Source organism: Spermophilus citellus (assembly GCF_964194105.1).
Source record: "Spermophilus citellus genome assembly, chromosome: 3".
Classification (NCBI taxonomy): domain Eukaryota; kingdom Metazoa; phylum Chordata; class Mammalia; order Rodentia; family Sciuridae; genus Spermophilus; species Spermophilus citellus.
Window position 1 is genome coordinate 128,574,662 of NC_138184.1, and position 16,412 is coordinate 128,591,073.

At 39.1% G+C, this 16,412-nt stretch overlaps 1 protein-coding gene across 2 annotated transcripts in view; it reads left to right on the forward strand.

Moving 5' to 3' along the window:
* Nucleotides 1-7,144: 7,144 nt before the first annotated feature.
* Nucleotides 7,145-16,412, forward strand: part of NUDCD3 (NudC domain containing 3) — a 108,375-nt gene continuing 99,107 nt past the window's right edge. For both annotated transcript variants that reach the window (XR_014020963.1, XM_081285285.1), the window contains exons 1-2: nucleotides 7,145-7,549; nucleotides 12,490-12,815. Coding sequence is in view for 1 of the 2 variants with exons in the window: in XM_081285285.1 (XP_081141411.1) it covers nucleotides 7,163-7,549; nucleotides 12,490-12,815 (713 nt within the window). In the remaining variant the exon portion in view is untranslated. The remainder of the gene's footprint in view (nucleotides 7,550-12,489; nucleotides 12,816-16,412) is intronic.

The window sequence follows — 16,412 nt, forward strand, 5'->3', positions numbered from 1 at the left end:
AGCACGTGAGGCACTGGATTTGATCCTTAGCACCACATAAAAAAATAAACAGATAAAAAACAAAGTTAAAAAAAATCCTCTAGGGCTGGGATGTGGCTCAATCGGTAGTGCGCTCGCCTTGCATGCGTGCAGCCTGGGTTCGATCCTCAGCACCACATTAAAGATGTTGTGTCCGCCGAAAACTTAAATAAATAAATATTTTAAAAAAATTGGGAGCCATCTCGCCACAAAAAAAACCCCTCTACATTAAACAAACAAAACAACACAACAAAACAGTGTGAAAGCAGTTGGGGAATCATTTGGAACAAAATAAAGTTATATCTATACTTTATACCACATATGAAATAAAAGTACAGGTAGATTATAGAACTAAAAATAAAAAGAAAACTGTACAACTGTCAGAAGAGGACACAGAAGAATATATTATAATCTTGGGGTGGAAAAACTTTCATAAGAACAGAATAAGAAGCTATAAAAGTAAAGACTAAAGGTTTGATTCTACATTGTAGTTGAAAACTTGCATAAATATATGCACAAACAAAAATAGTGAAGAAAGCTGAAAGATAAATGAACTGAAAAAAATATTTGTAACATATTTAACAGGGATTAAAATCAAGACAACCCAAACAGAGGAAGTGGTTACGTGGATAATGTGGCTAATTGTCCCATTGAAAACAACAAAAATTCTGGCATAAATAAATCCTATTCTGTTTCAGTCAGCTTTTTGTCGCTGTGACCAATATACCTGACACAAACAACCTAGAAGAGGAAAAGTTTATTTTGGCTCATTCTACATAAACTATTTGGAATTATTTTGAATGAGAATTCCATTTATTCAGTATGATAGACATGTTTCTATGTATCAATATATAATAAATCATATATATCTGCATGTGTATATTATCTATCAATCAATGTCAGTGTGGACTCAGGGATATTCATTTTATGTTTTCAGTTCTAATATAATACTACTTTGTCATTAATACTATTGCCAGGAAGCAGAAAGAGATTGAGTTCAAGAAGTCAGGGATACTATAATCCCCAAGAGCATACTCCCAGTGATCTACTTCCTCCTGCCATGCCCTACCTGCCTATAGTTACCACCCATTAATCCATTCAAATTATTAACCCATCAAAAGATATACCCACTGATTAGATTTCCACTCTCAAAATCTAATCATTTCACCTCTGAACATTCCTGTTTTATCTCACATATGAGCTTATCCAAACCTCATATCCAAACTGCAATATATCCAATAGATGACTACTAATTTAGGAATGTTATAGCATCTTGATTAATAGAAACTTTTATAGTTATGAAATATCTACAAATATGCCTCTTTATCTCTAACATTTGTTCAATTCTATGAAGTTATACATACACATATATGTATGTTTTGTGTATACATAAGGGTTACTTACAGGTTGCTTAAAGGGTAAGTAACCCTCTTTTTTCCTCTTTTTATACTGTACCTTTAGGAAAAAAAGTCACTATGCATATCCCAAGCATAAGGAGTGAAGTCATGTTTCATCTCCATGAGTGGAAGTATCTACATATACTATTTGGAATTATTCTTCTTTCCTCCTCCTCATCCTTTTTTTTTTTTGTTACCTCAGATTGAAACCAGTGGTATCTAACCAGTGAGCTACATCCCCAGCCCTTTTCATATTTTATTTAGAGACAGGGTCTCACTGAGTTGATTTAGGACCTCACTAAGTTGCTGAGGCTGGCTTTGAACTCACGATCCTCCTGCCTCAGCCTCCTGAGCCACTGGGATTACAGGCGTGTGCCACTGTGCCTGCCACTATTTGCAGTTCTTCTGAACAGCTATTTGACTATTCTCTTCCATTTATTTGTTCAGTATGACACATATATATATATATATATATATATATATATATATATATACACATATATATATATATATCTGTATATGTGTATTATATATCAATCAATATAAGTATGGACTCATATGTATTCATTTTGTACTTTGTGTTCTAATATAATGCTAGTTTATTTTGTTGCTTGGCTTGTTCCAGCTCTGGTTACTGGGCACTCTTTTCAGTTGACTCTTATTCCTTTGTCATACCTCATAATTGTGTGTTTTACTGCTTTTTTATTTTGAGACACTGTAAGATTACCCAGACTAATCTTGCATATTTTCTGCAGTAATTCTAGAATCACTTCTCCAAGGAGTCCTAGTTTTCTATTGGAGAATGATATTAGAAACCAAGATCTGGGTTCTGGGGTGTATTCATTGATGCTGAGGCAATGCTTCTGGATTCTTTCAGCTGAGAGCAAGGAAATATGCATGTACACTAACCAGCACAGACACAGGTCTATAAATGATTCTACATGCAGTCATATGTATCTATAGTAAGCTAAACTTAAATTTATACCAATGTCTCCAACTTAGACTCATTATCACATGGATCATTCTAGCCTCTTTCCTTTGCTTTTCTGTAACCTCCTACTCCAACAGTGAAAAATCTGGCTTCTACTACCCACAACCATTTACTTGATTGTTCTTTCCACCCTATATCTAGTGATTTCAGAACTGATAATCTATATTCTTCTGGGAAACACAAGGATACTTGTGTTAAACTCTTTTTTTTTAATATTTATTTTTTGGTTGTAGGTAGATGCAATATCTTTATTTTATTTTATTTTTATGTGGTGCTGAGGATCAAACCCAGTGCCTGAAGCATGGTAGGCGAGTGCTCTACCTCTGAGCCAGAACCCCAACCCCTTGTGATAAACTCTTATTGGCCACAGTTCAAAGTCTGTGTACTGTTCCTTTTGCCTTCAGTCTTATTGACTCTGTTCATTTCCAAAGTTACTTAGGTGACTATCTTTCTACTACTCCCTTCAGATAAGAGGTTTCACACATTTGTAATAAAGTTACATTGTTACATTTGTCATATTCTGCATTCTGTTCTCAGATCCCTCAATTTCCTAAGCAATTTTGCATATATTAACACTCTACGCCTTAGATTTCTGAGTTTTGACAAAATTACAGTGTCATATATCCATAATTAATATCTCACAGAATAGTTTTACATCCTAAATAATTCCCATACTTTGCCTATTCAATCTTTTCTCACAGCTGAGGCCTGGAAATCACTGATCTTATTACTCTTTCCATATTTTGCCTTTTCCATAATGTCATGTAATTGAATGATAGAATTTTCTGACTTTCTTCTATTTCTTAGCAACATGCATTTAATATTAATCCAGTTTTTTGGTAGTTGTATAGCTCATTTTTTCTTATTGCTGAGTGATATTTTGTTTTATGAATATACCACACTTTGCTTAGCCATTCGTTTATTGAGGAAATCTTGGTTGCTTCCAAGTTTTGACAATTATGAATAAAGTTGCAATAAATATTTATTGCAGGTTTTTGTGTGGACATAATTTTCAAATAAGTTGGGTAAATACATAAGGGCACAATTGCTGGATTGTATTGTAGGATTATATTTAGCTTTCTATTAACTTTATTTTCAAAATAATTTTATATACTTTTTGAATAGGTAATGCATGTGGTATCAGATTCAAAAGTAAGTCTGTGTTCTCTTTTTAATTTAAAAAGTGCTTGTTTATTTTTTTAATTAGTCATACATGACAATAGAATGCATTTATATACTTTGATATATCATACATAGATGGGATATAATTTCTCATTTTTCTGAGTATACATATTGTAACATCACATTAGTCATACAGTCACATCTGTTTTCTTTTATACTGCAATTTCTGTTGATTTTCCCCCTCTGGAGACTGTTTTATTTCTTATGATAATTTTATATGCTAAAGAAATTATTGAAAAATTTGAAATATAGTGAGATGACAGCAAGTTCTTTCAAAGTCTATTGAGGCTCACCCAACAATTCATTACTTCTTCAGGGCAGAGATTCTCAGAATGTAGTATGTGAACCCTCCGGGAGGCGGGGTGGTGGTGTTGGTTTGCTTTCAAGGTCAAAATAACAATATTATTTGCCTTTTTACTATGTTAGCATTGGTGGTAATGGCCCCAAAGCAACGAAGGTAAAACTGTAATTGTCTCAGCAGAAATCAAAGTACTTGCACTGCTAGGGTATTGTAACAAAGAACCATAGACTAAAGTGGATTAACAGAAATGTATTCTCTTACAGTTCTAGAGGCTGGAAGTTCAAGATCAAGGTGCTATCAGGATTGTTATCTGGTGAGGGGGCTCTCTTCCTGATTTATAGCAATCTCATTGTATCCTCATTTGATCTTTCTTTTGTGTAGAGATCAAAATGGAGATCCTTTAAAATTAAAAGCTTCAAATAGTCCTCCCAAACCAAATACTCCTATGGCAAATATGGGGGACAAAGGAGCTAAAAGTGACATGTCCTCTTGGCTAGCACAGTCTAACTAAATCTACATCTGTGTATATTCTTACTTTTGTTTCTATAAATTGCAACAGTGTTTGTAAGACTAAAGAGAAACAATCTAGCTGCTTCTCCCCAGTTTGATCAAACTCATAAAATTCATTTTTCCTTTTTATATCTTTTGCTTATTTCTTAGGCAGGCAAGCCTAGTTGCTGCCAGGAACAAGATTGCTAATCTCTCTTCCTTTTGGTATAAAGGTATCATCCTGGTGCCAGGGATATAGCTCAATTGTTAGAGTGCTTGCCTTTCATGCACAAGGCCCTGGGTTCTAATCCCCTAGGCAATACATACACACACACACACACACACACACACACACACACACACACACTCTAAAAAAGAAAAGGTACGAGCTCTATAGGGTTGGGCCCCACTCATTTGACTTCATTTAACCTTAATTACCTTACTGAAGTCTGTATCTCCAAATACAGTCATAATGGGGGTTAATGCTACAACATATGAATTTGGGGGAGATACATTCAGTCCATAAAAGGCACCAAACTCCACTAGTAGGCATTGTAGCACTGTATTATTCACTGCTTTGCACTTCTGGTAAAAATTAAAAATATATAGTTCCACTTATGAGTGCTCCTGATGAAGTGTTGAATTTTTTTTTAATATTTATTTTTTAGTTCTCGGCGGACACAACATCTTTGTTGGTATGTGGTGCTGAGGATCGAACCCGGGCCGCACGCATCCCAGGCGAGCACGCTACCGCTTGAGCCACATCCCCAGCCCCGAAGTGTTGAATTTTTAAATTTTATTAATTATTGACACTTGAGAAAAAAATCTTAATATTCTGTGTGATGAAAAGAGAACTACACATAAAATACTTCTGCTTCATATTGAGGTAGCAGTTGCTTCGATGCAAAGCACTTGGACAATTGAGTTGTCAGTAAATGAGTTAAACCACTTTTCATGGACTATCATGTCTACTGCATGATAGAATGAAGTAAGATTGTCACCTCCAGGCAAATAATTGATGGTATTTAATGCCAATAATAAAGTTCAAGTTTTAAAGCCAAAATTAAAAAAATTTAAAACATACATCCTACCTCTATAAGCTTGACAGCTTCCCAATAACTAAAACATTCTCTGGTGAGGTCAATGGGAAACTAATCCAATGTGACTTTTTTTTTTTTTTTGTACCAGGGTTTGAATTCAGGGGCATTCAATCATATAACCACATACCCAGCCCTATTTTGAATTTTATTTAGAGACAGGGTCTCACTGAATTGCTTAGCACCTTGCTTTTGCAATCCTCCTGTCTCAGCCTTCCGAACTGCTGGGATTACAGGTGTGGGCCACCTCCCTGGCCCAATGTGACTTTTTTTTTTGACATTGTGTAATAAAACTAGTGAACATTTGGAAGAACTGCATAACATAGTGTATCATGTGAGGATTTTACTGTCTTCCATTAATCCAGACATTAAAAAGATTTGCAAAAATGTAAAACTGTTACTCTTCTCACTAAATTTTTACTGCTTTGAAGAACATTATTTTTTCCTGCGAAAGAATGTTAACATATGATGTGTTTTTATGGTTATTTAAAAATGAATATATATTTGAAAAACTAATTTTAATTTCCAATATAATAAGTACTGATAAACAAAACTAATACAAACCAAAATTTTTGGAGTCTTCAACAAATTTTAAGAGCATAAATGGGTCCTAAGTAAAAAAAACTTTTCAGAACCACTGCTCTTGGACAATTTACTTCAGTGTGACTTTATTTAAAATTCATCAGAGACCATACACTGTGAAGATGTTAACAGAAATGTATTCTCTTACAGTTCTAGAGGCTGGAAGTTCAAGATCAAAGTGCTGTCAGAATTTTAGTCCAGTAGAGGTGTAAGTCATTTGTCCACTAGAAATGATTACCTACAGTTTTATTATCTTGTAGAACACCAACCTGATTAGCATATATTCCAACCATCTTACATTTAACATTTTCTTAAGATATCTGTAAACACCCAGTTCCTCAAAAAACTCTTTGAAGCAGTTTTACCATATCTCTGGTAAAGTTTTTTTGAGATTATACTTTGACACACACTTAGGTACATATGACACATAGCTATATATCATAGTACACATAACACAGACTTTTATTTCACAATGATAGCATATTAGATTCTTTATTTTGCACGGGGCATTTCCAACTTATAAGTGGATGCATTCTATGTTTCTTTTCTTGTCCTTTTAAAGTCATCTTTAATTTCTTCTGTTGCAACAGGCCTGAGTTTCACTCAGACTCTTTTATTGGGGGCGGGGGTGCGGGTGTTCTGGGGCGCTTTACCACAGAGCCACATTCCCAGCTCTTTTTATTTTTGAGACAAGTTCTCTCTAAATTGCTTGGGCCCTCGCTAATTTGCTGAGGCTGGCCTTTAATTTGGAAATCCTCCTGCCTCAGCCTTCGGGCTGCCTGGATTACGGGCATGCACCATCTCGCCTGACCACAGCTCTGTATTAATAAGAAATTCATACAAATAACAAGCACAGAGTTTCCCTTCTCCGACCTACTAACAACTAAACAAGCACCACGGTCCCAGGTTTACCTAGGGGCTAGAGATATTTGGGCGGGAAGTTAACACCACAACACATGACAAAAACCAACCGATCATGTGATGCTACTCACTTCAACTCTTCCGCCCTCTTCGAACATGGTCGCCAGGCACGCTCTGCCCAGTAACCATGGGCTTTCTTGTGCGTAGGAGCCACAAGGGGGCCCACGTCGGGCTCTTTTAGCGAATGCTGCTCTGGGGCAAAGCCCAGTGGGGCCGCGGGGGCCGCGGAGAGCATACTCGCTTTGCAGGCAGGAACAGGAGCGGACCGGAAGTTCCACGGCCTCGCTGTCCGGGGGAGCCGTTAGGAGCGCACGCCGGAAGTGGTCAATTGGCCGGTCTGAGTTGGTGCCGGTGGTGGGGTCCCTCGGACTGCGGAGACATGGAGCCCGGGGCTGCTGAACTATATGACCAGGCCCTGCTGGGCATCTTGCAACACGTGGGCAATGTCCAGGACTTTCTGCGCGTTCTCTTCGGCTTCCTCTACCGCAAGACTGATTTCTACCGCCTGCTGCGCCACCCATCGGACCGCATGGGCTTCCCGCCCGGGGCCGCACAAGCTCTGGTGCTGCAGGTGAGGAGGGGAACGTGTGGGCCGTGGGGTCTCGTTTTCCCTGACACCGCCCGGCACCGGGCCAGGATCCCATACCCTCGACCCTGTGCGCAGCTCCTCTCAGGCCTCCGCTTTTCCCCGGGATCGCCGAGGTGACCCCGAACGAATGGCCGTGGGTAACTTGTGCGGATCAGATGTCAGGCTGCTCTGCGATGGGAGCATCTCTGGTCCTATGTCGGAGGTACCTTGGTGTCCGTAGCAGCCAGTCGGCTATTGGCCCTGCTTCACGCTTACGATCACAGTGAGGGGGACTACACAGTGAGGGGAACTGCTGGATGTAAGGTGAAAACAGTGTTAGGAGAACCAGAGGAAAGACATTTACAGTAGCAGAAACTTGCACGTTCCAGAGCTACCAGACCAGAGGTGGCAAGGATAACTGAAGTAATGTGTTGATCTGTGGGTGTGGCCGCTTGTTCAAATATGATATCCCAGGTCGATATGATTATTAAATTTGCATTTGGATTTAAATCTATACATCCCAGGTTAACTTGTGTGTGTGTGTGTGTGTGTGTGTGTGTGTGTGTGTGGTTGACCGGGTCCTTTTGAATGTAGTAATAAGCATTTTCTCAATATGTTTTACAGTCGGCTGCCACAGACACTGGTGATGTGGGTGTTTAAATACTGGTCTTGTTACTTGTGACGCTTACAGTTAAGAAAATAAAACACAGAATATAATAGAGAACTTGCAGGACCACTTAAGCAATAGAGCTGGTTGAAAGGAAAGGAATAGGGAATTGAAAAGGTTTTGTAAGAGAGATGGGGCTTTTGACAAAATTGAAAGAAGTATTCAGGTGAGCATTTAGTGTAGGAACCTGAGAAGATGGAAATACTGCTGATACCTCCCATGGTTCTCTAGCACCTATAAAGTGCTTCGTATTTCTGTCTGAAATCTTATTGCAGGCTCCAGGATGATGATCAGGTTTTACTTTCTTTAGCACCTCCAGGAAGAAACCAAAGCTTAGAATGACCCAGTACCTACAAACATAATGATGGTCAGGTGAGAAGTGAGGTTGGCTCTCCATTAGGGTTTCAATTTCAGAATCAAAGGCCATTATTCCTCAGCCTTATTGGAGGCCCAAGTACCTTCTGAATGATCAGAGAGCTGTCATAGGTGGTTTTTAGCAGGACATTATGGCAGTTTAATGAAATCTTGTTTCTTGATCTTCAAATTATCTCTGAAATAAAGTTGAATTTTATGTGGTAGTTCAGTAAGGTTGAATGATATGATAAGAACACACAGCTTATTCATCATAGCTTTCTTTGGAGGGTACTTTTTTTGGAGGAGGGATTGAACTCAGGGCCACTTAAACGCTGAGCTACATCTCAGCCTCCTGAGCTGCTGGGATTATATGTGTGTTCCACTGTGTTCAGTAAAAGATTGCTTTTTGATTACAAATCTCTCTGCGCCCTCTGCCCCCAATCACTCTGCTACTGAGCTATATGCACAATCCTTTCCTTTTTTTTTTTTTTTTTTTTTTTAGTACTGGGGATTGAACCCACAGGCACTTAACCACTGGACCACACATCTCCAGCCCTTTTTTGTATTTTATTTAGAGACAGGGTCTTGCTGAGTTGCTGATAGCCTCGACAAGTTGCTGATAACCCTCCTGCCTCAGCTGTGTGTGCCACTGTGCCTGGCCTTCCTCTTTCTATTTTTATTTTTGGCAGTACTGAGAATGGAACTTAGGGGTGCTTTACCACTGAGCTACAACTAGCCCTTATTTACTTCTTATTTTGAGTCAGGGTCTCACTAAGTTGCCCAGGCTGGTCTTGAACTTGGAATCCTCCTGTCTCAGCCTCCTGAGTCACTGGGATTACAGGTGTGCACCACCATACTCAGCCTAGGACCAAATCTTGCAGGAGATGGAGGACTGGAGAGATTTGAAGTAGAAAAACCAGAGGTGGAGAACATTTTGGGGAATAATCATTGAAGGGCAGTATGTTTCACAGAAACCAAGGGGAAAGTCTCCAGCAGATGACTAAAAGGGGTGTCTTTTTTTTTATCCCCCTGGAAGTCGTTTGCAAACATCAGCATTACCCAAGAAACTTTTAAAGTACATTCTTTGGCCATTTTTGTTGGATAAATATGGGTGAGTTCTGTGTAATCGTTTTCACAGAAGGTCATGTGGCAGGAGAATTGTAAAGGTGATTTCTATATTGGCAAAGGTGTTGAGGGTAGGACAATAAAATATTGAATCAGATTAAGTGGTTTGATAACAGCACAGCATTATCTTTGGGTGGGGGTAGGTCATCTCCTGACCATTTCCATTTATCTGCCTCTTAGGGTTTTTTTCTGTTCCTGATTGGCTCTCATAAGATTCCTTTCTGTGACTCCCTCACCTGAGGTGGGATGCTTCAGCTCTCTGTGAACATAGGCAAAGATGGGTTGGATGGGAGTGTTGTTGGACTGCTTTCTGGAACTTGAAAGCTTTCCTCTGATATTTTGGGGAGAGGACTGTTGGTATAGTTAGTGTAGGGTGTCTCACACATTTCTTCCCAGTCTAAGCAAGTATGGATGTACAACTTGAAGAACCCTTAGCATAAATGATATATGTGAAAATTGCATTCCATTCTATAAGGTAGTGTATGTTTTAAGAAAACATGCCATTTTTGATAACTTGGTGTTTATCTTGGAGTTCAGTTTGGGAAGTGCTGCTAAGTAGAAGTCCTCAGTATAAGAATTGGGAAAGCCAGCTGTGTCCTGTTCCTTATATAGCTTATTGGGAAATATTGGGAGAGTCACTTCACCTATTGTCAGGTGAGGAGGTTGATTGGAGGTCAGGTATATCTCTTAATCTAGTATTCTGTGACTCTAAAATGAGTACTAGAACATGTGGTAGCTGGGAGGTCTTTGTGATTTGAGAGTACTTCTAGGTTGTGCTGGTCAGAGAAGGTTGGATGTGCTGAGTAGCAGAGGTAGTATGCACTCTGAGGACCATCTGACCCCCCCCCCCCCACAGTGGGGGTCCTGTGTTAGAAGTTTTAGGTTGTGAGAGAGATTCTTTGCTACTTTGCTTTTTGGAGTTAAGTAGATCTAGGACCTTGAGAGGTGGAGTGGCTCTGAGGGCAAAGGACCTGAGCTGTTGTCAGGATGAAATGTTGGAGAGAAATGAGTAAGGACTTCCGCTTATCTGCAGAATAGAAATGGGTCTAGGATTGTCTCCAGTTTTTAACCTTATGGGATTTTATTTATTTTTCCTCTGCTTACATTACCTTTTGCTGCTTGTTGTGTCATGTGTAATTTTTTACTATCCTTTTTATTGACAGGACTGTGGTTGAGTTACTTGATCCCTCTGAGCCTTATTTGTCCTCATTTTTGGAATGTTAATGGAGTATTCTTCCTGTGTTATTTTATATTTTTCTTCTAGCAATGGGGATTGAACTCAGGGACTCATGCATGCTAAGAAAGTGCTCTTACCTTCCATCTTCAGCCCATTCTTCACAGAATTTTCAAGAGTGTTTTTAGAATTGTTCAGCACAGTTCCTGTAGTAGCACCTGTCTTTTGTTCTGTCTTCCTGTGTAGTGTACAGACATTGTTATTGAATGCCTTCTGCATTTTAGCCTTCTGTAGTCGGACTCCCACCCATTTCCCCAGTTAGTTTCTTAGCTATTCCTTCAGCTACTACAGAGGCTCTGTTTCTTGATGAGCCTACTTCTTAGAGCTATAGCATTTGGAAGATATGCCTCTTCTTTCAGGTCCAATTGAGATCCCCTTTCTACTTCCTCTGATTTCTTTCATCAGAAGTGCTCATTCCTGCCTGCAGTCTTGACAGGATATCAAGTATTTCATCATGCCCCTCTTGTATCAGAGTTGTTGGGTGTGGGTCTGTTTTAACTTTATACTTTTTTGATGGAGGGGTCTGAGTATCTTCAGGGGTATGACTGAGTTACAGAAAATGGTAAGGACTTGTCTACACACCAGATCTGCAAATGTAGAAAGTTGTTTTTGATTTTGTGTTCCTCATATATTGTTAGGCACACAGTGGATGTTTGTAGAATCGAATGCCCATGCCTCCTTTCAGCCCTCACAGTGTAGGAGGGTAGCAGCAGTTCAGTAAGATTAGGTGCGTTTTTTTTTAAACACTTTTTTTTTTGTGTATATGTGTGTGGGAGAACTGGGGATTGAACTCAAGGGGACTCAGCCCTATTGTATATTTAGAGACAGGGCTCACTGAGTTGCTTAGTGCTTCACTATTGCTGAGGCTGGTTTTGAACTCGATATCCTGCTTCAGCCTTCCCAGCTGCTGGGATTACAGGTGTGTGCCACGCCCAGCTAAATAATTTTATTTTTTAATTTATTTTTTATGTGGTGCTGAGGATCAAACCCAGTGTCTCACACATGCTAGGCAAGCATTCTACCACTGAGCTGTAACCCCAGCCCAGCACAGGTGCATTTTGAGGATTGAAGTTCAACTATATTTTCATCTTTCTAAAAATATTTTTTTTAGTTGTCAATGAACCTTTATTTTATTTATTGATATGTGGTGCTGAGAATTGAACCCAGTACCTCACACATGCTAGGCAAGCACTCTGCCACTGAGCCCCAGCCCCAGCCCCTCATCTTTCATTTTTGAGTCTGAGTTGTTGGCACTCTCACAGACCCACAGTACCAGAAGAATGTTCTTTGCATTGTGACTAAGATTGGGGCCTATAAAAATTATGATAGCTAGGATCATCTATGTAAATATTGTTAGTCTTAGCTTGTTTTTGATTTTGTTGGTTTTGATACTTTACTCTTAAAGGTTTTTGGTGAAGTTGCAGCACATTTCCATTTTTCCAAAGAAAAGTTTTCTGTTTACTTCTTTTTTATTCTGTATTTTATGTTTGCTATATTTCTACAGGATGTGTGGGATGGTACTGGGCAAATGAACTGACTGCTGGATTACTGTTTGATTTTTAGGTATTTAAAACCTTTGATCAGATGGCCCGTCAGGATGATGAGAAGAGAAGGAAGGAACTTGAAGAGAAAATCAGAAGAAAAGAAGAAGAAGAAGCCAAGGCTGTGGTAACTGGTACAGCTGAGAAGGAACTAGTCCCAGTCCCAGTTCAGGAAATAGAGATTGACTCTCCTGCAGAATTAGGTGGGCCTGGGGATGCAGAGAAAGTGCAGCCTTCAGGCTCACAGGATGCTGAACAGGAAGTGGCTGGTGGCTTGGAGGAGGCAGAAGCTCCAGGAGCAGCGGCTGGTGCTGCTGTAGTCCCTCAGGAACCACCAGCGCTCCCCAGGTAGGAAATCCTCCTCTGCAGATTCCTTCTTTCTCTCCTTACAACTGGTGGTTGGGTTTATCCATATTAGTTCTCATTTGTAAAGCACCAATTCTTTATCTCGGTATTTATTTAGCTCTGGGAATACAGGTGACTTGTCTTCTTCCTTTTTCTCCCTTGTAGGGCAGTATCTTTCCACAGGATTTTTTTTGTGTGGGGGTGTTGAATCTAATTGAGGGCCAGGGCCAGAATTAGACATGACATGTAGAGGTTTAGCATGAGCATCTTGATTTCACATTCTCCCTGTAGGAACACTGCTAGGGTATGTGTCACATGCTCAAGATATGATGTACACTTGAAGAGGCAGTTCAATGTAGGAGGCCTGGATTCACATCCTTTCTCTCCCATTTCCTGAATGCACTACTTTGGGTAAACACTGTAATCTTCTTGTGATTCTAATAGGACCTATCTCATAGGGCTGTTGTGAATTTTAAATGAATTGCAGGTCAAGCAGCTAATAAGTGACAGAGCTTGAATATGCCACTGGGTTTTTCTGCATCAAGGCTTGTGCTGTATTGTACTCAGTTTTCAGGAGATGTTTTCCATATAATATCAATGAGTCATACAGTCTTTCCTTGTGGTCTGGGTAAGGAGAGCTGGTAGGCCTTGTATGTGACTTGGGGTAGTGTCTGCAGGACAGTTGTGATCTTCCTAACCTACTTTGTTTTTAGAAAAATCTACTCTTTCCTCTTTGATAGGACTGCTTCCTGCTTTACTTCTTTTTTTTTTTTTTCCTTCCCGTGCCTTGCACTCCAACCTGTTTTGGGTGAAGTTTTTTCCTCCCCATATTTTTGGTTGTTGCATTATAGTTGTACTCAATGGCAGGATTTTTTTTGTGTGGGGGGGTGTTGAATCTAGTTTCTAGTTAATGAAGCAACTGAAAAACTCTGAATGACTTGATATGAAGTTCTATATAAAACAGGATAGGGTAAGGCTACAGTTTTTTTCTAGGATTGAACCCAGAGATACTTAACCACTGAGCTATATCCCCAGCCTTTTTTTATTTTTTATTTTGAGACAGGGTCTCACTAAGTTGCTCAGAGCCTTACTAAGTTGCTGAGACTGGCTTTGTTCTTGTGATCCTCCTGCCTCAGCCTCTCAAGCTATTGGGATTATAGGCATGTGCCACCATGCCCAGTGTAAGACTACAGTTTTAAAGGTCAAGCTAAATAATGGTGTTCAGAGAAAAAAAATTTTGTATGGGAAACCACATTGATGAAGAAGGGCAACAGGTCTTGAATATGGAGTTCTGGAAGAGAAGGTACAAAATAAAGCTTTGGAGTCCAAAAGTGGGGGTTTAGGGTAGAGAGAGACTTCTGATGTTTCCTTTTAGCTTGAAGAACTTTCTTAACATTTGTTGTAGTGCATATCTGTTAGTGATGAATTCTGTCTGCTTTTGTTGTCTAAAAATGCCCTTATTTCATCTTAACTTCTGAGGATTATTTTGTGGAGATAGAATTTCAGGTTGACACATTTTTTCTTTCAGCTTTTTAAAGAATGTCATTCCATTGCTTTTGGCTTGCCTTGTTTTTGATGAGAAGTGAGTGGAACTTCTTTATTCCTTTGTATGTGATATATTCCCCATTCCTACCCCCTGGGCTGCTTTTAATATATTTTCATATACTTCATGAGTTTCAGAAATTTGATTATGATTTGCTTTTCTTTGTGTTTATTTTGTTTGGGGATTTTTGAGCTCCTTCTAGCTCCTATCTTTACTTCCCACCCCCTAGTTTCTTTTCTCATTGTGCTTCCTTTGAAATACTTTCTGTTGTCCTGTCTTCAAGTTTACTATCTTTTCTCCTTTAGTGTCTATAATCTTTAGTTAAATTCATCCAGTACATTTTTTTTTGTTTTGGTTTGTATTTTTCAGTTCTACATGTTCTCTTTGATTCTTTTTTGTGGCTTTGATTTCTTCTAGTATTGTTTTCTTTAAATCTTTTTGTTTATCCTTGTGGGTAGCTAGTCAGCCATTCAGGTATTTAAAGTCTATCTGCAAATCCCATTATCTCAGTCATTTCTTGATTTGTTACTCTTAACTGAGTTTTCTTGTAATTTTGGATCATGTTTTCCTACTTCTTTACATGTCTGGTAACTTTTTTTGGGGAGTGGGGTGGGATACAGGGGATTGAACTCAGGGGCACTCAATCTCTGAGCCATATCCCCAGCCCTACTTTGTATTTTATTTAGAGACAGGGTTTCATAGTTGCTTAGTGCCTTACTTTTTGCTGAGGCTGGCTTTGAGCTCATGATCCTCCTGCCTCAGCCTCCCGAGCTACTGGGGTTACAGGTGTGTGTCACCACGCCTGGCATATGTCTGGTATCTTTTGATTGGATGTTAGATATTATGAGAAGTGTGTTGTTGAGTCTCTGGATTTCATTTTCTTCCCTTAAAGAGTGTTAAGTTTTGTTTTTGTAGGCAATTTGTTTGCATATCAGCATTATCTTTCAAAGTTTGTTTTCAAGCTTTATTAAGGCATGTCTTGGTACCTTCTATTCTGGGGCAATTTTGGAATGTCTATTTTGGAATGCTTTGGGTGTTCAGTTAGGTCTTCCCATTTTGACTGGTTAAAACTTGAACATCTTACTGCCCTGTATGAACTCTAGGAATCATCTAGATCAGTTACCCAGGTATTTTCTACTTGCCTCATGGAGTTACACACTACACATGTGTAGTTTAGTGTTCAACCAAAGACTTAAGGGACCTCTAAGCAATTTTTTTTTTACAATGTTTTTAGTTGTAGATGGACACAATACCTTTATTTTATTTATTTATCTTTATTTGGTGCTGAGGATCAAACCCAGTGCCTCATACATGCTAGGCAAGTGCTCTACCACTGAGCTACAACCCAGGCCCCACTAAGCAATTTTTTGGAGTTCTATGTGTACTTCTCTTTAAAGAAATCAGACAGGAAGATGAAGGTTGAATAGGCATAGTTGTTTGTGTTAAGGCTGCTGTAACAAAATAAAATAGCTTGGGTGAATTATAAATAGTAGACGTTTATTGCATGCAGTTCTTGAGGCTGTTATTCTAAGATCAAGTTTCTGGCATTCAATGTCTAGTGAAGGTTTATACATCTTAGTCTTCTCACTATGTCCTCACGTGTAGAAAGGGTAAGGGAGCTCTCTAGAGTATTTCTTAAATGATACTAATCCCAGTCATGGGGAAACCCCTTAACCTAATCGGGTCCCGGAGTACCATCTCTTAATAACACCATTTTGGGGTTTGGATTCAACATATGAATTTGGTGTGTGTGGGGGGCTTAGACAGTCAGTCTCTAGTGATGTGCACTTCAGTTTTATTTACATCAAAAAATTTTGGAAGAAGTCCTCAGAGATTGAGTGTTTGATTTGTTGTCTATAAGTTGGGAAGCCCCAACTAGTACAGTTCTAGACCACTGTAATAGAGGAAAAAAAAATGCAATAAAATGAGCCACAGGAGAGTTTTGATTTCTCAGTGAATATAAAAGTTATGTTGACATTATATTGTAGTATATTATGAGTGCCATGCATCATGTCTAAAAAAAGTACATACCTTACTTAATTAGAAAATACTTTTAC